The sequence below is a fragment of the Tasmannia lanceolata genome, unplaced genomic scaffold, assembly GCF_043159265.1.
Source record: "Tasmannia lanceolata isolate RefF3 unplaced genomic scaffold, GAP_Taslan_0.1 ptg000012l, whole genome shotgun sequence".
NCBI lineage: Eukaryota > Viridiplantae > Streptophyta > Magnoliopsida > Canellales > Winteraceae > Tasmannia > Tasmannia lanceolata.
Genome location: NW_027518689.1, coordinates 12,780,295 through 12,800,341, shown reverse-complemented (window position 1 = coordinate 12,800,341; position 20,047 = coordinate 12,780,295). Strand labels below are relative to the sequence as shown.

The 20,047-nt window shown below is 40.3% G+C and overlaps 1 protein-coding gene across 1 annotated transcript; it reads left to right on the top strand.

Moving 5' to 3' along the window:
- Positions 1-6,540: 6,540 nt before the first annotated feature.
- Positions 6,541-10,972, top strand: LOC143888558 (uncharacterized). The gene is made up of 2 exons (XM_077393006.1): positions 6,541-7,480; positions 10,712-10,972. The coding sequence occupies exons 1-2, from the start codon at positions 6,541-6,543 to the stop codon at positions 10,777-10,779; spliced, it is 1,008 nt and encodes a 335-aa protein (XP_077249121.1). The 3' UTR covers positions 10,780-10,972.
- The last annotated feature ends 9,075 nt before the right edge of the window (positions 10,973-20,047 follow it).

Sequence of the window (20,047 nt, the reverse complement as noted above, 5' to 3'; positions counted from 1 at the left end):
CAGAGCATGAACCTGAAGAGCCCTCTAGTTTGACAACATGTTAGCACAGTCTCTAAGTGTGAGTGAAATTTTCTAATGAGACATTTCATCACCTTGATCAGACCTTACAAATTACTATAGTTTCTTGGTCACAGCCCGTCCCCGCTTCATTATTGTGTCGTTGTCAACATCTTGTGTTACCAAGGCTGATTCACGACAATTCAATTCCGCATCTCCTAGCATAAAAAAAGAAGAAGAGAGTTTCCTGCATTAATTTTCCTATGAAATTGGTGTCAACATAGCCATGTCTGGCATTTGCAGCCCCTGTTTGCTCCCTCTTATTAATTGGCTTGCAAAGACCATGGGAATGGTAATGACATTTTAACAGTTCCTTGACCATTAAAAGATAAGATGCATTCATGGAAGAATCAAAACATGATGGTGTTCACATCATTTCCCTATCTAGCCCAATTATGTTTTGATATTTGTATTTGATGACATAGCTGGGAGTGTTGATTTCAAAACATGGTAGTGTTGCTACTACTTCCTGATCCGGCCCAACCATGCTTAGATAATAGTATGCTCCCATCTTGTTTTTCCCTTTTATTTTGCTACTGAGAGTCCTTTTGGGATTGTAATTACCTTTTGCCAGCCATCTAAATGCTAAAAGATAAACTAAGGCTGTGCACATGCCGAGGAATGGTTATGAGGATATCATTTCCCTATCCTTCATCTTTTGAAATCCACATTCCATTTATTTCTTAAGTCCCACTTTCTTTCAATCCTTTCTTAGGGCTGTCCTCTGATTTTTTGGGATTCCTTTTCCTTAAGTTTAGGTTATGACGGAATGCTTCTTGAGCCAATCCCTTCCCTTCCTGCCTTAGAGTTTTCACAGGTTGAGGGATCTTTTTCCTCTTTAGGGAGAGTTAGGAGTCTGTACTACCGTCATAGAGTTAGTAGTCTGTCCTACCCTCATAGAGTTAGGAGTCTATCCTACCGTCATAGAGTTAGGAGTCTGTCTTACCCTCATAGAGTTAGAAGTCTGTCCTACCGTCATAGAGTTAGGAGTCTATCCTACCCTCAATGAGTTAGGAGTCCGTCCTGCTTTCATAGAGTTTAGGATTCTGTCCAACCCCCATAGAGTTTAGGAGTCTGTCCAACCCTTATAGAGTTTAGGAGTCTGTCCAACCTTTATAAAGCCTAGGAGTCTGTCCTACCTTTATAGAGTTTAGAAGTCTGTCCTCCTTTTATAAAGTCTAGGAGTCTGTCCTACCTTTATAGAATTTAGGAGTCTGTCCTCCCCTTATAGAGTTTAAGAGTCTATCCTAACCTTATAGAGTTTAGGATTCTGTCATTTCTTCATAGAGTCATAGGATTCTATCCTGCCCTTCATAAAATCTAGGATTCTGTCCTTCTTTCATAGAGTAGTTAGGAAAACCTTTTCCGAACTATGGATGGCTTGATCCCTAGCTGAGGGGTACGTAGGCAGTTCAGGCTTGCAGCTGGCATCCTGATTCCAGTCACAACTTCAAAAACTTCCATAACTTCAAAACCTTCTTCATAATTTACAAATACCAAAATTCCTCAAAATAACCGTGCAAACCATTTTCAAAAGATCTTTCCATAGAGTTAGGAGTCTGTCCTAGACGTTTGGGGTGTCTTAGAGTTAGGAGTCTGTCCTGGATGTGTTGATTTGTTGTGTCTTTTCGTGTGAGTGTCCTTAGAGTTAGGAGGCCTCGAGTCGTGGTCGGTTAGACACTTAGTTGAGCCGATGGCTAGACTAGAATGCACTTAGATAGCCCATTGTTTTTCTTAGGAGACACAGCCTAGTCACACATAGGATGCAGGGCCCACCTGCATTAGTTAGGGTATATATGGAGTCCTAAAAATTACTATTCACTTGAACTTAAGTAACAACACAAGAAGTTTTAAAAAGTAGTCGAGTCTAGTTGACCGAGTCTAGGATAGCGGTCCTAGATGGTTAGGCATCGTAATTTAGAATAGGCCACCGAACTACGTTGACTATAATTCTTCCAGAGGCAGGGATACGTAGTGTAGCCGGGATGGCCATCCTGGTCCGAGTCAAGTATCACATTAGAGTTTAGGGTTTATCGTGTCGAGTCATGTGTGGAGTCGAGTTGTGCTGTGTGTTTTTGTGGGACCCGATCCCGCGAGAGGGGCGGCGCGGCCTGCCACACCCTCTCTTGGTCTCTCGTACCCACGTGGTTGGCGCGTGCCTTTTATTATTCATTTAAATCATCATTTCCATGAACTTGGGATCACTAAAGCAATTCGAACTTCAAACAAAAGAGAATGACAGAGTCACCATCTAGATGAGAGATCTAGGACCCATAAATGACCAGAAATCTAGATTCGTTACCTGATTACGAGAATGGAAGGTATGGTGAGTTACCACCACAAGCATCATTCTTACCCGATAATCCGGTCTTCAATTCAAAAAGTTAACTCTCTTGAATTTGTTTTAAATTGCTCATTTAACTCTTTATTAATGTGCGAACTATGTGACATGCATCCTAAAATCTAATTTCAATGTATTCCCTAATGTGTATCTTGATTTTCTTGATTTGTTTGGATTCGATCTAAGTGAATGATCTCCTAAAATTCTAATTTGATGGAAATCCTATACATTTTAATTAATTTAGTTAAGAATTTAGAAAAAACTAATATATAAAACCCCACCATTTGTGGTGGGCCGACTCGTGCTCGGTATGCCATTCAAAGCATCCAAAGCTGCCTACGTATTCAAGCCTCACTGGAATCAGAGTTAATCGTAGTTCGGTGCCTGAACAACGGTACATGCCTAAGACATCTAGGACACCAATCTAGACTGGAAGGACTGTTTCAACAGTTTAAGAGAGATTATTTAGTTTAAGTTGAGTAGATTTTATTACCCTATGACTTCATCTAAAATGCTATATGGTCCTATCTAAGTGCAAGACAATCCCTAGACTAATGCAGGTGGGCCCTACATCCTAGGTTAACTAGGCTTGTCCTATGGGAAAAAGGATCAACTAGTGAAACCTAATCTAAGGGTCAATTGCTAATAATAGCAACCGGCCGTGATGAGGCTGGAATCCTAACTCTATGACTCCCTAAGACCTTAAACTCGATTTGACCTAAGTGTTTCTAAAAGGGGCTCTAAAGGTTCATAAAGAAATTTTGAATCCACAGGCTCTTAGGAATCTCGAATTCTTTTGGGTTTGTTGAAACTTTTAGAGTTTTCTTGAGCTTTTAGTTATCTGGAGATATTTTGGTGTGTTTAATGCCTTTTAAGTTGTTTAATTGGAAGCTTTAGTTTCACTTGTGATTTTTAGTGGTCTTTTGGTTAATGGCTTTTAACAGATTTATATCGGTTGATTTTAGATGGGTGAATTTTAGATTTGTGACTTTTAGGTTGGGTGTATTTTAGATTAGTGTCTTTCGATTTTAGCTTGGAGAATCACATTAAACAACCATGTTTTAACAATTTCACAAATTCGACAAAACCTTGACTGTTTAAGGATCTAACGAACGCAACCCACTAAAACTGTCGTATCTCTTTAACTAGTTTGCCAAATTTAACGTACAAATATGCATTGGAAAGATATTTCAAAGGGATACAACTTTGTAGTTTACCATTTTCCGTGAATCTGTGGCTTAGATGCCCGAAATTGGGTCGCAAGGCGGGCAGCCATCACTATTGCGGGAACGATATTGGCACTACCACGTTTTGTCCTATTATATCATTTCTCTAATTGTGTCTCCTTAGGCATTTTAACTTGTTTTATTACATGCATTTCGTTTAATGTTTTAATACTTTTTTATTTTCTTATTTACTTGTCTCTTCTTTTAATTTATTTTGTTTTTTTTATTAATCTTATTTTCTATATATTTTAGTTTGGTTACATATTTTGTCATTTTTATTACTACTATTCCTGTCTTAGGCCATTGATATTGACTAGTTTTCTATGTTTGGGTTAAGATGTTTTGTGGGATTCGGATGAGATTTGTTCTATGCTATGTGGCTTATGGATAATATGGTTATGGGGATAGGATGGGTTTATATAAATTGGAACAATAGGGGTTTATAGGTGCTGTTAGATATAAGATCGGATGTAAGGTGTTTATAGGCATGTTGGGGTTGTTGGGTATTAGATGGGATGCAAGGGGTTAATGGATTATGGTGCGGCTGTGGATATCAATTGAAAATGGGTTGTGAATATCAAATTGAGATGGGGCTGTGAATATCAATGAGAGTGGGCTGCGATTATCAATCGGGGAGTTGTGGTTCCCAATTAGGGAAGGTGTGATGGGCATTGTATTATTGAATTTGAGTGGGCTGTTAAAGTGGGTTTTAATCAAGTTTTATTTATTTTCATTATTAGTTAATTAATTTCCATTAAAAGAATCCGAAGCCCTATGGCCAATGAATTCGAAATTCCAAAAAAAAAAGTCTAATTAAATTATTGAGTTCCTATCTTAAAAAAAACTAACTAGAAGTTACAACTTGAACATATAATTTGAAAAAGACCATGCAATTCAATTAGCATACTAAAAAGAAAATAATCTAAAACATGCAATCTTACTAACCATGAACTAGAATTTGAAACAGAAATAAAATAAAAATAAAACCTACTTGTTGAAGATGAAATCGATTAAGCTTTCGAACACCAAGTTGGATCTTCAAAAAGAATTCGTTCCCAAGTAAAGTGAGCGCAATTCGGCTCCAATGAATAAATGCAATACGGCCCCAAAGGATGGAAATTGAAATTTGGCCCTAAGAGGAAGTTGTGGCCAATGATTTTTAGTTTAGAAAGGAGTTTTTGCTATCCAGGGAGATGAGGGCTGTCCTTTTTTTTATTTAGAAAGAGGGTTTAGAATTTGGGTTGCAAACGAATCTGGGTGATTTGTGTTGGGTATATCATATAACCCATGTATGTTCTAATATAAGCCCAATAGGTAATGGACCAGGTGTAGTGGGCCCATTTGGGCTGGAGCCCATTAACCTCTTCTAACCCTAGTGTATCTCTATATATAGGGGCTGGAGGCAACAAACTTGGTATTCCAAACTAGATACCTTGGGTGTAATGCTTTAAGCATCCTGGCTTAAACCCTAATACTATAACAATCTTAAAGCATCAAAAACCCTAGCCGTCTCTCTTGCTGTTTTTTTTTTTTGGATCGTCGTCTCTCTTGCCGTCGGCAATTAGATAATACCGACGCCCTAATTTCTCTTGATCGGATTCACACAGAGGCGTGTGTCCCTCTCTAAAATTATTCTGGATCTTTTGGTCTAAATTGATTTGGGCGTGATCTCTTGGTAAATTGAACGTCTCTCTCGCTCGAGAGAATTCTTGGGCGTGATGGGTTTCTCTCGCTCGGAGGAATTTTTGGATCGTCTGCTCCTCTCGCGATTGACCATCGCTCGGTGAAACCCATCTCCAACAGAGTTTTCTCACGGAATATTCTCTGCCGCCGGTGAAACCCATCTCCCACAGAGGGTTTTTTTTTTTAAAAAGAAAACAAACACAGGAAATCGTTTTGGGCGTGGGTACTGTGTTCTTGATTGGGTGGTATACTCTTGGCGAAGAAGAAAAGAGAGCGTCTTTGGCTTTAGTAGTTGTATTTCTCCCTCTCTCTTCAGCTATAAGGGAAGCAGGGCTTCTTCTCAAGGCATGAGATTTGTTTGAGAAGGGAGGGGAGACTACTAACGTCTGAAACAGAGAAGCCATATACCCACAAAGCAACAAAAGAATACCTCTGAAATTCCTTTTGTGCGTGGGTTTCTTCTCAAGCTCCATCGTCATTTTTGAAGTGGGTTGATTCCTCCGGAAGTTAGTTTCTTGGGCAATCACTTGTGGTTGTTCTTCTGATTTACCTTGGGAGTGAATTTTCACACCAGTGCAATCAATTTGGGTATGGGTTTTATTCCTTATTGGCTGTGGTTTTGAATCCCTCAAATTCGTTTTTGGGTACAAAACCCTTCTTGGAGCAAACCAGTTGGCCAAATTCTTATCTCGTGTGTCCAAATTCTTTGTGGCCGAATAATTAAATAATTATTTTTTGTGGCTGAGTGTGATTTGCCCTTTCTTTCTCATTGAAAAATAGCAAAGCCTTCATCTGGGTTGTCTTGGTGTAAGAAATCTTTTTGGGTTGTCTTGGTTGCCCATCTTACAGAAAACCTCCTTTCAGCCGAAACCCATCTTTGGATATAAACCCTCTTGTGGCCGAACCTCTTTGTCCGTCCAATGTTCCTTGGGTTGGGTTTTCTCACCGCCGGTTCTCGCGAGTTTTTGCGAACGTTCTCCGCGGTTCCATTCACGCAGAATTTGTGATTCGGTTTTCGTGCTTTGGAGTTGGTTCTTGGATTTGATTCGGTTCCTGATTTCAACTTGGATTGGGTTCTCGCGGTTCGCCAATCAGGTGCACTATTTCCAATTTTTTATTCTCAATTCTAAAATGGAAAAGATCTCTATGCCTTTTGAGATGGTCAAACTTCACTCCTTTGGTGGATCTGAGTTTACCTCATGGAAGCGAAAGACTCAATTCAGTCTAAAATACATGAACTGTTTCTACACTGTTTTGAGTACCTTTGCTGAGACGGATGAAGACGTTGATGAATCTCAATGGCTTAGAGATGAGGATTTCTGCAAAGACTACTTGTTGAATTGTCTTTCAGATCGTCTTGCAGAAACTTATAGTAAATTTAACACTGCTAAAGCAATATGGGACAACTTAGATGCTCAATTCAAGAAGGAGGAGGAATTGTCCAAGACCCATCTGGTGGACAAATTCATGGATTTCAAGTTTCAAGAAGACAAGGAAATCACTCCTCAAGTTACTGATCTAGAGATTTTGAGATCTAAGTTGAATAATGAAAAAATAGCTGTCTGTGATTCGTTTCTTGTGGGTGCAATTATATATAAATTACCATCTGCATGGCATTCTTTCAAAACCGAGATGTATCGGAAAAAGGTGCAAGTGGGACTGGATGATCTCAAACGATTCATTCGAATCGAAGATGAGAATCGAGCTAGGAATAACTTGGAGATGGTTAGACAGCAACAGTCTGCTGCTAACGCGGTAACATATCCCAAGAAATTTCCTCGGAAATCCAAGTCACCTAAAAGTGAACATCCCAAGTTGGAGGCCAAAAAGACTATCTTTCAGAAAAAGAAGGGCAAGTGCCACAACTGTGGGAAATGGGGTCACTTTGCTGCAGAATGTAAACAACCTAAGAAGGCTAAATCTGACACACCACAAAAGGAAGCTCATATGATGGTGGGCAGTGCTGCGCCTAAGAGTTTTATTGCCATGTTAGGCAATGGTAAGGCCAGTACTTCTTCAGACTGGTGGTTAGATACAGGAGCCACCTGCCATGTTTGCAACTCAAAGAAACTTCTTACGGATGCCGTTGGCGTGAAAGAGACCGTTACAGTGGCTAGTGGAGCTGAGGCACAGGTGACTCACACTGGAACTGCGAACCTGGTCCTTTCTTCAGGTAAAATACTCACTTTAAAAAATGTTAAAGTAGTTCCTGCTATTCAAAAGAATTTAATTTCTATTAGTCTTTTAGACAATGCTGGCATGTGTTCATCTTTTTTGGGTGGTAGAGTAACTTTAACTGTTAACTCTTATTATTTTGGCTGTGCTTTCTTAATCGATGGTATGTATAGACTGAGTTTAGCAAATGAAACCGTTAGTCAGGTTAGTTCCACTTTGATTGATCCTAAGTTGTTACACACTAGATTGGGACATGTGAACTATAGGAAAATGGTCACACTTGCTAAAACTTATAATATACCTTTAGATACATCGATTAGATTTGACAGGTGTGAAGTGTGTGCACAAACCAAGATCACTAGAAAACCTTTTCGTTCGGTTTCTAGGAGCACACAACTTCTTGAGTTAATACATTCTGACCTCTGTGACTTTAAAAGTTTCACTACTCGAGGTGGTCGGAAGTATTTAATCACATTTATAGACGATTTTTCTAGATATTGTCATATTTATCTCCTAAAATCGAAAGATGAAGCTTTTGATAAATTTAAAATTTTCAAGATTCGTGTTGAAAATCAATTGAACTTGAAAATTAAGCGATTTAGGAGTGATAGAGGAGGAGAATACACTTTGACAGAGTTCAAGGAATTCTGTGCCTCTCAGGGCATAATACTTGAAACTACTGCTCCTTACTCACCTCAATCTAATGGCATAGCTGAACGTAAGAACCGGACGTTAACTGAAATGTTAAACTCTATGTTATTGACAGCTGGCATGCCTACTAGCTATTGGGGAGAAGCAGTTTTAACTGCAAATCACATCCTGAATAAAGTACACCACTCTAAGTTGACCACTACTCCTTATGAGTTATGGCATAAACATCCTTGTAGATATGACACTCTTAAGACTTGGGGTTGTATTGCTTATGTGAGGATACAAGACCCTAGGAGACCTAAGGTAGGACCTAGAACAAACACTTGTGTTTATCTAGGTGGTGCAGAAGATAGTGCTGCTGATCGGTTTTTGGATCTATCTACCAATTTGGTTATAGAATCTAGAGATGCAGTATTCTTTGAGAATAAATTTCTCAGAGATCATGGTTTGAACCTACCTGGCGATACTGAGATGGTTACAGAATCGCATGTAGAGTTTGAACAGAATACTTCTGACACCTGTCCTACACTGATTTCTACATCAGAACCTTTAAGGGTTTCTACAAGAGATAGAGTACCCAAGAACTTTGGTGAGGACTTTGTGACCTATCATGTAGAGAATGATCCATCAACCTATAAGGAAGCGATGAGATCTAGGGACTCTTTGTTGTGGGCAGAAGCCATTGATGATGAAATGAGCTCTCTGCTACAAAATCAAACTTGGCAGCTAGTCGATTTGCCAAAAGGGGCTAAGACTGTGGGCTGTAAGTGGATTTTGAAGAAGAAACTTAATCCTGACGGATCCATAGCTCGGTATAAAGCACGTTTAGTAGCTAAGGGCTATACTCAAGTCAGTGGGATAGACTACTTTGATGTTTACTCACCGGTCTGTCATTTGGCAACGATAAGAATTCTTCTTGCTTTAGCTTCTATTGAGAAGTATGTTGTGCATCAAATGGATGTAAAAACGGCTTTCCTAAATGGAGACCTCACAGAGGAAATCTACATGAACCAACCTGAAGGGTTTGTCATGGAAGGTTTTGAGAACAGAGTTTGTAAGTTATACAAATCTTTGTATGGTCTTAAACAAGCACCTAAATTGTGGCATCAAAAATTTGACAAGGTAGTAAAGAGCTTTGGTTTTCAGACCAGTTATTCAGATAAATGCCTTTACTATCGTTCTGTGTCGAATAAGGTTGCGATTATTTGTTTGTATGTAGACGATATGTTGATTCTTGGTTCCGATCTCTCTGTAGTGAGTGACGTGAAAACCACTTTGGCTCAAGAATTCGACATGAAAGATCTTGGTGTGGTTGACACCATTCTTGGTATGAAAGTAAGTTTTGAAAGGCAAGGGATTACTCTTAGCCAAGCCCATTATATTGAAAAACTACTTTCTACATGGGGATACAGTGAGTGTAAACCGATTGAGACACCATTTGATTATACCAAGAAGCTGATCTCTAATGGAGGAGACAGTGTGAATCAGTTAGATTATTCTAAACTGATTGGTAGTCTCATGTATGCTATGAGTTGCACTAGACCAGACATAGCCTTTACAGTTGGCATGCTGAGTCGTTTCACTAGTAATCCTGGCCATGAGCACTGGGATGCCCTTATGAGGCTGATGAGATACCTTAAGGGTACTCAAGGATATGCTCTATGTTATACTGGCCATCCTCCTATCCTGGAAGGGTATTCTGATGCATCATGGGGATCAGAATTAGGAGACAGTAAATCTACCAGTGGTTATGTTTTTACACTGGGTGGAGCCGCTGTTGCATGGAAGTCAAAGAGACAGACTTGTATTGCTCTGTCATCTATGGAATCGGAACTTTATGCTTTAGCTTCTACAGGAGATGAAGCAGAGTGGATAAGAGATCTGATCCTGGACATTCCATTGACCCATTTAAAGATTAACTCTTTAAGTTTGTTCTGTGATAATCAAGCTACAATTACGATTGTGAAAAACTCACTCTTTAATGGTAAGAGGAGACATGTCAGGCTGAAACATGCCACGCTGAATTATCTTCTAGAACAAGGTATTATCACTTTGGTTGATGTGAGATCGAAGGATAATATGGCCGATGCTCTTACGAAGGGACTGAACAAAGATCGAATATTCAAAACTGTGGGGGAGATGGGGTTAAAGACTGTGTAGACGTGTCTTAACCTACATTCATATTATTTTGAATTTTTCGAATCTCCCTATCTTGGCCAAGATAAGCACTTGATATGTTTCAATGATGTTTACAGTTATCTTTATGTCATTCCACATTTGATGACATGTCCTTCTTGGGAAAGGTTGTTTCATTCCAAACTTGATGATACAGCTTAACTCAATTTGGATATGATGCCTGTAACATTCCAAATGGAAACATGGAATGGTTCTTTGTAAAGAAACTGTTTAGGTCTGGTTCTTGATTGAAACTTGACATTGATGCTTATTGATATTGATATTTATTTTTCAGCCATTATGAAATTGTACTAAGTTCTTCTGGTAGAACTAGATACTTTTAGTAAAATACACAAATGATTGGATTCATTTTTTAATGAAATTCATATTTGATAATTTACAGGAATTGGCGAAATTGGAGGAGATTGCCTCAATTTGGATCTTGATGAGGATGACTTACTTGATGAGTGAATCCTTATAGTGCAGTGGAACTATTATTTTCTTTTCCGTTGATTAAATAGTTCACCTACATATAAAACTGCTTATGTTTGAGTTTAGATTATTTCTAAAACTCTTGGTTATTCTTTAAAGTATTTTTGTTTTCAGTTGGATTACAAATCTTTATTGATATGGTGATATGGATGATTCAATAATTTTGTTTGGACATCACATTATCTATCTATTGGATTGTGCTATATATAGAACATAGGAGGAGATTGTTGGGTATATCATATAACCCATGTATGTTCTAATATAAGCCCAATAGGTAATGGACCAGGTGTAGTGGGCCCATTTGGGCTGGAGCCCATTAACCTCTTCTAACCCTAGTGTATCTCTATATATAGGGGCTGGAGGCAACAAACTTGGTATTCCAAACTAGATACCTTGGGTGTAATGCTTTAAGCATCCTGGCTTAAACCCTAATACTATAACAATTTGTGGGCTGAATATGATATGCGTTTTTATTTGTGTTTAATGCCTGATGTGCTCGAAGTGGGTTTAATGTCTACTGTGTTTGACCCAAAAGAATCTGAAATTCCTTAAAGCCTGGAATTTGACATTCCTCTTTAGATTAAATAATCTTGATCAGAGGAGACGAGAGAGAATTTGGAAATTCTTCTTCGAAGGGAGTCAATCAGCTCGAGGAAAATTAAAGAGGGAGATGGAAAATCTTATTTTAATTCATTGCAGAGGGCCACTAACATCAAATAATGGTGAAAGCTACCAATACCAAATAATGGAGAAGGATGATGCGGCTAAACAACAAGAGAAGTGATTGAGATGGAGAGTTAGAGGATGTTTTATACCCAAAGATTTTTGCCGACTACTCTGTTTTCTTCGCCCAAAACTTCTTGATTTCCTTCTTAAAATACCAATGGCAGCAACATCCAATTTCCTCTAGAATCTTCCACCTTCTATATTTGAGGAGAGTTACTTAAAACAAGTAGCTTCTGATTTTAGCAACTGAAGTTTTATAGAAAAAATAAAGCCATTCTTGAAGATGTCATCCTTCTTTTTTCTATTCGGCAAAATTTAGAATTTCATTTTTATAGCCTTCATACTACTTCAATTTAGACAGCATATGATTCACTTTCCATGTGGCATATGATTTTTATTTTAGCCACTCTAATTTGGACGAAGATTGAATGTTGAGCTCTCATTGAAAACGCCATAGCAGGCCCCGCTTCATAGGATGATCTAAACCGTCCATTTAGAATGGGCCATTTTACAAGAGGATTGTGTCCCCCGAGCCATTTTTGTAGACGATCCTAAATTGTTCCATTGATGGGCCTTCATCTTAAGTTTTATTTTTTCACAAAAATGGGCCCATGTTAGATTGGCCGAAATACACTACGCCCGCCATGGAAATCGATCTTATTTATTGGCTCCAAAACTCATGTTTTTCATTAAAAACAATGTGGGACACACTTGCTTGATCCAAATCTAATCAAAATGTTCGATGCGGGCCCACCAAATGGGTCCAAATTCTCTCTTGTTTTGATTCTCGTGAATAACCCTTCTCAACACTTAGCAGAAAAATGCGAAACATGGCAGAAATGACTGAAAAGATCGAGAAAACATGAGAGACGGACACGAAAATGGAAAACACTGAAAAACCGATAGGAAAATACTAACTTCTGTATTGATTAATGCGGAGCAAAAATGGGGGTGTCTACAGTTTTGTTGTGTTTTATTACTTTCATGTACAGACCTTATACCTTTAGCTGCGCATGCATGTGTTTGTCTACCAGAACTTAGACACCAATTAGGTATGCCACTCATAACCTAACTATGCTTAGGTGACACTTCTTTTATTTATTTTGTGTGTGCTTGTTATTCACATCCCCGGGACATGCATGCCTAGGTAGACGTTATCTTTGGGATATTCATTCCCATTTCACATGATTTTCGCCCAAAACTCTTCAAGGTTAATAATAAATGGCATAAGAGACCAGGTGCTTGCACTTGGGCAAATTGGGGGCGCTTAACCCCTTCCCCATTCGTCATCAGGCACGGACCTTTTGTATCTCTGGTTATCATTTGCGACAGAGTATAGTATGGGATCCAGGGCCTACTTCCTTGGATGTCGACTCTTCTTTGTTTCAGGTACATCTCGGTTCCGGACTAGTTCTCGAATCAAGAGGTATCTCACTTTACATCGCCACTCATGCTGTGAGGGCACTCTTTCGAGAGTTCCTTGGTAGAGCTCTCCTTCACGTGGATGATCTAGAGACTTTTGGGGGCTCGTCCCCCATCTCTCTCGGATCGGGGTCCACAGGCTGACGACTCTGCTGGGGAGTTCTTAGACATTGCCTAACTCTGATAAAATGCCATTTTAATTAATTTTAAAGAAATTTGGGCCAAAATCAAGTTAAATGGGAACTCTATCGTTAGAATTCAAGGGCACCAAATAGGTGCGTAAATAAAACGAGGGATTCACACACTGCACAACATACATCATCATATTCTTTATTTCTTTCATTATTTTCATTATTGGCCCCAGGGAATAGATACGACGCATATAGATGGGAGTTCATGACCCTGAGGGAACCGTTGTATCTATTTCCAAGATATGTGCCGGAGCTGCAGCCGTAGACACTGGGTGTGCTGGTGTTCTACGGCAACCGATGAGCAGTGAACATACTCTGTATAACGCTGGGTGTACTGGTGTTTTACATCAAGGGTATGGTCATATGCATAGTAGCCTGCAGATATGCCCGGGCCCTACTTTCATTTCCTTATATTTTGTATATATATATTAGTTGCCCCAGTTAGAACCAAAATTAGGGAACCCTTGCTAGGACACTATATATATGTGTACTCATATAGGACGAACAAGTGCGACCAACATATGTGAGCCTAGGATAGAAGTCAGTCTACCCATGTAGTATAGAAGGGTAAGTCATACCGTGATTACTCGCCGCGCTGTCTAGTACACTCACAAACAATCTTGAGTCGAGACTTTCTTGGCTTGGCTAGATCAGGTTAGGGCTGGTGCCCCTGGTTACGGTATGTATGTATATATGTACGTGCATGTATTATATCTATTCTTCGATTAGTACCTGTCTCCTAGATTAGGTTTCTGTATCTATTTCAATCATGCCATTCTTTCAGACCTGATCAATGACCCTTACTCTCACTTGGTCGTCACCCAGATCATGGTCTACCCTGTGATCTCTTATCATATGATTGTTCTAGTGTCTTGGGTTTATATCCATTTTGTCGGTTGTTGAAACAGGGCTTACTTTCTAGTGAGGTTTTCTGGTCTATTATCATCAGTTAGAGTTTGTTCACTCTTTCAATCTTAGGTCTGGCTGATGATTTTTGTTCACCACCTTTCATTGCCGTGGTCCAATTCTTGATTCCTTATTATCCATTTCATTTAAACTCTGTGATCCTGAGCTACATAGTTTCATTCTCCAGTCTTCAAATTGGTTAGTATTTTTCCTTGGTCCTTATCCTGACCATGTGTGGGACTCGATCTGCGAGAGAGGTGAGGCGCGAACCGCCACGCTCTCTCATGGTCTCTCGTACCCACGCGATTGGCGTGTGCTTTTTATTATTGATTTTAATTACCCAACCAAGCAGGCACCAACCAAGCCATATGGTGCAAACAAACATGCAACCTAGTACCCATAAGGGCAGGGGTAAGCCGCCGAGCCTAGCAAGGTGATTTAATTCATCTTTTCCGTGAACTTAGGATCACTAAGGTAATTTGAATTCCACGCAAAAGAGAGTGATAGAGTCGCCACCTAGATAAGGGATCTAGGACCCATAATTGACCAGAAATCTAGACTCGTTACCTGGTTACGAGAATGGAAGGTATGGGGAGTTACCACCACATGCACCATTCCTGCCCGATAATCGGTCTTCAATTCCAAAGGTTAACTCTCTTGAATTTCTTTTAAATGGCTCAGGTAATGGCAGTTCTCAACGGACGCACATTCAACGCAGATCCGTTATCTACTAACACAGATGGTACTTTCTTGCCTTTGCAGACAATAGTGACATGAAGAGCTCTAGCATGATTCCGACCTTGAGGAGACAGCTCCTGATCTAAGAAACTAATGACTTTGGCGGCCTGGGTTAGAGCAACAACTTCAGCCAGTTGCTCTGGAGATATTTCTGAGGATACCTGTGTAGTATTCAATTCTTTTAACACGGCTTCCCTGTGTTTCTTTGATGCTATCAAAAATCCCCAAACAGATATAACAGCCTGAGTTTTCTTCAACTGCTGCACAACCTCATCATCTGGGTCTTTCACATATTGCGGCTCTTCTCCTCGAGCCAATGCCCCCGGATTTTCGACTCTCAGTTCAGCAGGTTTGAAGATCCTTCCTCCCCTAGTAACATGTCTGACCTCATATAGCTCCGGCTCGTATAAGTAATAACTTGAGGAACTTGTGGCTCAAAGGTGATCACCAAGGGAGATACAGACTCTCTTAGGTATGACTCATCACAGAAGATGATTTGAGGTTCAGAAACGGGTTCTAAGGCACAGATAAGGGTGAGAGGGTCAAACTCAAAATCTCCTATGGTTATGGCATTAACGGTAGCAGGAGGATTGGCATGACCAGGTAGCGGGTTTTGAGTAACATTGGGTCTTGGCTGGAATGCAATGCCTTTCTCATCAATGAGTTTCTGAATTCTAAATTTCAAGGCAATGCAGTTGTCAGTAAGATGACCAGGACCCCTGTGATACTCACAGTGTTGGTCAGCTCGCCAATTTGCAGGTAGAGGATTGGGGGGAGGCCGGATGGCGGGTAGGGTTATGCGACCTGAGGCAAGACACTGCTTAAGTACCTCTGAAGATGGAATAGGAAGAGGGGTAAATTCTACCAGGGTTCGTTGTCGAGGTGCAGCCGCGGGTTGGGCATAGTCCAGCACTAGAGGTTCCTGGGACCTAGATGACTGAGCATTGGAACGAGAAATATTACTAACTTGGGCTGGGGGAGACTTTTTGAAATCCCTGGTGTTTGGCTTACTACGGTTGAATACACCTTGAGCCATAGCCTCCTCTATTTGGGTGCCTGCCACGATGAAATGTTTGAAATCCGGATAATACTGTAAAGACATGTGATACTGGAGTTGGGGGGAAATATTCTTCATAATTATTTGGACCTGCTCTTCCTCAGAAGGGCGCTCCATCATTTGCGCTGCTAGTCTCCTCCATCTTTTCACAAAGGTTAGAAAAGATTCCTTTGAGTCTTGCTTGGTTCTCTCCAAATCTTTTCTAGTGATTTCTGACCCATCATCGTATTTGAGCTGCTTAATGAATTGTTCACCAATCTCCTTCCATGTCTTATAACGGGTTTTGTCTAGGACCATGAACCATCTCCTAGCAACTTTAGTAAGTGAAACAGGGAACAGTTGAGCCATCTGCTCAGGAGATAAGCCTTGAGGCTGACACATGATGGTAAACATCTGTAAATGGGTGATTGGACAACCCACACCATCATATTTATCAAAATCTGGCATTTTAAAATTGGCAGGGAGACGGATTTCTGGAAACAATGTAAGCTCACTTGGGTTGAAACCACCCTGGTCCTGAAGCTGGATGCCTTGAACTTTCCTGGTAAGACTTTCTAATTTCTCCATAACTGTCTTATCAACCGTGGACTGAGAAGGCTTACTGTGATCCTCGTTGTACTGTTCATTTTCCAAGTCTTCTTCAATTTTATCAGGGATAGGGATGAACACTGGCTGGGCAGGTGCTGCTGAAGTAGCTGTATGGTGTATAGGCCATTTATCTTTGGAAGATGATGGCTCCAACTTCTCGGAAAGCTGGGCTTTGATAACTTGGTTCTCCTCTTTGAGCTCTTGGAGTTGCTGGAGAATTAAGGTGAGAGTATCGGTAATAGCAGTGGGTGGGAGATTATCTTGGTTTTCGGCCATTTGTGAGGATGAGGGTGAGAAAGAAGCAGACGACGGGGTCCTCAGAGAAGGTGGTGGAGGGACAAATTTCCTCTCCAACCGCGAAGAAATCCGAACCCAAGGAGTAGTAGGCTTAGCTATGGTGTTACTGCCCTGAAATATTTGAAAGACATATTTTAAAATCACAGAAGGAAGCAGACAATGATACATGCATAGACCAGGATAATCAGAGAGAAAGATGAACTTTATTGATCAATCATTAAAGCTTGAGTACATGGTCCACTCTTTCAAAGATAAACTGATAAGATTGAACATGAAACTAAACATTCTTTCTAGACTTCTTTGGATGATAATCTTCCTCAACTGACTCCTTTAAAGGTTTGATGATTTTGACATCCCAAGCAGATGAAACGGCTCTGACAATCTTGGGCTTGAGATCCTCAGGCGGATAAAAATGACGAAGGGGAGGCACAATAGATTGCTCCCTTCCATACTGACGCAGAATCCTGGCAGGAACATAAAAGGAAGTTTTTTTGAGACCAAGAAGGCAAACGTAGTTAGCTTCTCCAGTGTTGAAGACAGCTTCTTGGATTCCAGGAATTTGCCAACAAATATGATCTTGTTGGCGAGAACTTAACCAATCAGCCCAATCGTTTTTATGATCGAAGGAAACATCATGATGCCACTCGCTAAAGGTATATAATGTATGATCAAAGTGGACAGGAGCTGCAATTTTTAGCTTGTGGCACAACTACACCTGGAGCAATGCAGGACATCCTGAGAAGGTCCCATTGAAAGAGCGAACATAACGACCTGGATCTGAGCTAGCACGAAGGCGAGCCATATCATCTAACCCATTGAAGGTTTGTGCAAGTATAGTAGGAATTGGATTGGCGCCACAATCCATTTGATTAACGAGATCCAAAAGAAGAGCCGACGCCAAGCGAGAAGGCTGGACAGTGAGGAACCTAGCAAAGGAGCAGAATCTCAAAGCGCGACGTCAGGCCTTTTGAATATCAACAGCACCAATGTGTCCAATAGGAGGGTAAATGTCGATCAGCTGTTGCATGGACACTTCTTGGCCTTTTATGAAAGAGTCCATGGATTCATCTGAATTATTCATTAAGCGAAGGAACAAAGGACGATAATCCGGCAAACAGGATGGCTTCACCAGAGGGCCATCCACAGGATATTCCAACAAGGCACACCATTCTTCAAAAGTGGGACACATTTCTTGGTTGCCAAATCGGAAGACATGATTATCGGGATCCCAACACTCTGATGCGGCATAGAGTAATCCCCAATCGAGCTTAATGGTTGCTATGTAGCCAAAGAGATTTTTCTCTTGCTCACTTATGGCATAGACGTGTGATTCCTTTAATGTACCACTGATCCAATCGAGAATTTTACGAGTAGACATGGTGCCTGTAAGCCAAGAGAAGGGATACAAGAAGGATCAAGATTACATGAACATGAGATTGAGACAAATTCCCGCCAGTTTAAAGAAAGTATGAAGACATGATCGAATCGTATGAATGGAAGACACCTGATCAAAAGATTAGATGACCTTACATAAGATTACTTTCAACGGGTAGATCAAGAATAGACCAATCCTATGAGATCTTGGGAAAGATGGGATTTATATCCCAACCCTAAAGGGAAAGTTTTTTACATTTTGACCAGGGTTACCTGAAGGCATCAATCCTAATCCTAATCTAACGGAGTGGAGAGAGGATCTCGACTCATGACTTTGTTTGTGTACCTAAGGACCGATCGTAGCCATTGGAATATGGACTACGGCCTAATTTAGACACAAATGGGTAGGATATCCTAAACTAGGCTTACACACGTGATGCACGTGTGTTTGTATACTATATGCATGTGTGGGTTAATCTAGGGGTAAGGCCAAGAGTTCCCTTAGCGCGAATCCGTGCTCAATATACTGTACGAGTGTCCGGCATATCAGTACGTGAACGAGAGATCCGTTTACATACCATAACGGTACTAGGCTAAGAGTGGAATGCTTCTCTAGCACAGAGGCACCAGGTGATGAAATCCCAGTCAACCATGCTAGATAACACTCCGGGTTCCAAAAATAGGATGTGTGTGCATGTGAGATGCAAGAGTTTAGATGCAAGTGATGTAAGTGTGTGCAATATGTTTGCGCAATCTATGATGCCTTCAGGTTTTGTAAGATTAAGTTTGAGTATTATGTGATGAGAAAGTAAACAAACTAATCTACCAAGCATATAAGATAGAGTTTTCATGAGCCAATTAAAATCAATTCAAATGAGTTATCCTTTGGAATTGTAATGAAGTTAGGTGGTCCCCAGCAGAGTCGCCAAACTGTGGGACCCGATCCCGCGAGAAAGGTGAGGCGCGAACCGCCACGCTCTCTCATGGTCTCTCGTACCCACGCGATTGGCGTGTGCTTTTTATTATTGATTTTAATTACCCAACCAAGCAGACATCAACCAAGCCATAGGGTGCAAACAAACGTGCAACCCAGTACCCATAAGGGCAGGGGTAAGCTGCCGAGCCTAGCAAGGTGATTTAATTCATCTTTTCCATGAACTTATGATCACTAAGGTAATCCGAATCCCACACAAAAGAGAGTGACAGAGTCGCCACCTAGATAAGGGATCTAGGACCCATAATTGACCAGAAATCTAGACTCGTTACCTGGTTACGAGAATGGAAGGTATGGGGAGTTACCACCACATGCACCATTCCTGCCCGATAATCGGTCTTCAATTCCAAAAGTTAACTCTCTTGAATTTCTTTTAAATGGCTCATTTAACTCTATAATAATGTGCGAACTATATGACATGCATCCTAAGATCTAATTTCAGTGTAATTCCTAAATGTGTATCTTGATTTTCTTAATTTATTTGAATTCAATCTATGTGAAAGTTCTCCTAAAATTCTAATTTCATGGAAAGTCCTAAGTGATTTAATTACTTTTAATTTAAGGATTAATGTACAAAACCCCACCACTTATGTGTGGAGCTGACTTGTGATTGGTATGCCATCAAGCATCCAAGCTGCCTACGTACCCAAGCCTTACTAGGATCAGAGTCGACGTAGTTCGGTGCACCTAATCTAAGCTACTTATGCCTAACTTATCTAAGAGACCGATCTAGACTAGATTGACTGTTTCAACATTTTTAAGAGAAGTTATTTAATTCAAGTTGAAGCTTTTATTATCCTAAGACTTCATCTAAGATGCTATATGATCCTATCTAAGTGCAAATTGTCCCTTAGACTAATGCAGGTTAACCTACATCCTAGGTAGCTAGGCTTGTCCTATGGGAAAAATGGATAGGTAGTGTAACTAGATCTATGACTCAATTGCTAATAATAG

Coding starts and splice junctions, on each gene's coding strand:
- LOC143888558 (XM_077393006.1), top strand. CDS start 6,541: ATGAACTGTTTCTACACTGTTTTGAGTACCTTTGCTGAGACGGATGAA. Junction 7,481..10,711: donor GAACCTGGTCCTTTCTTCAG/GTAAAATACTCA, acceptor GATAATTTACAG/GAATTGGCGAAATTGGAGGA.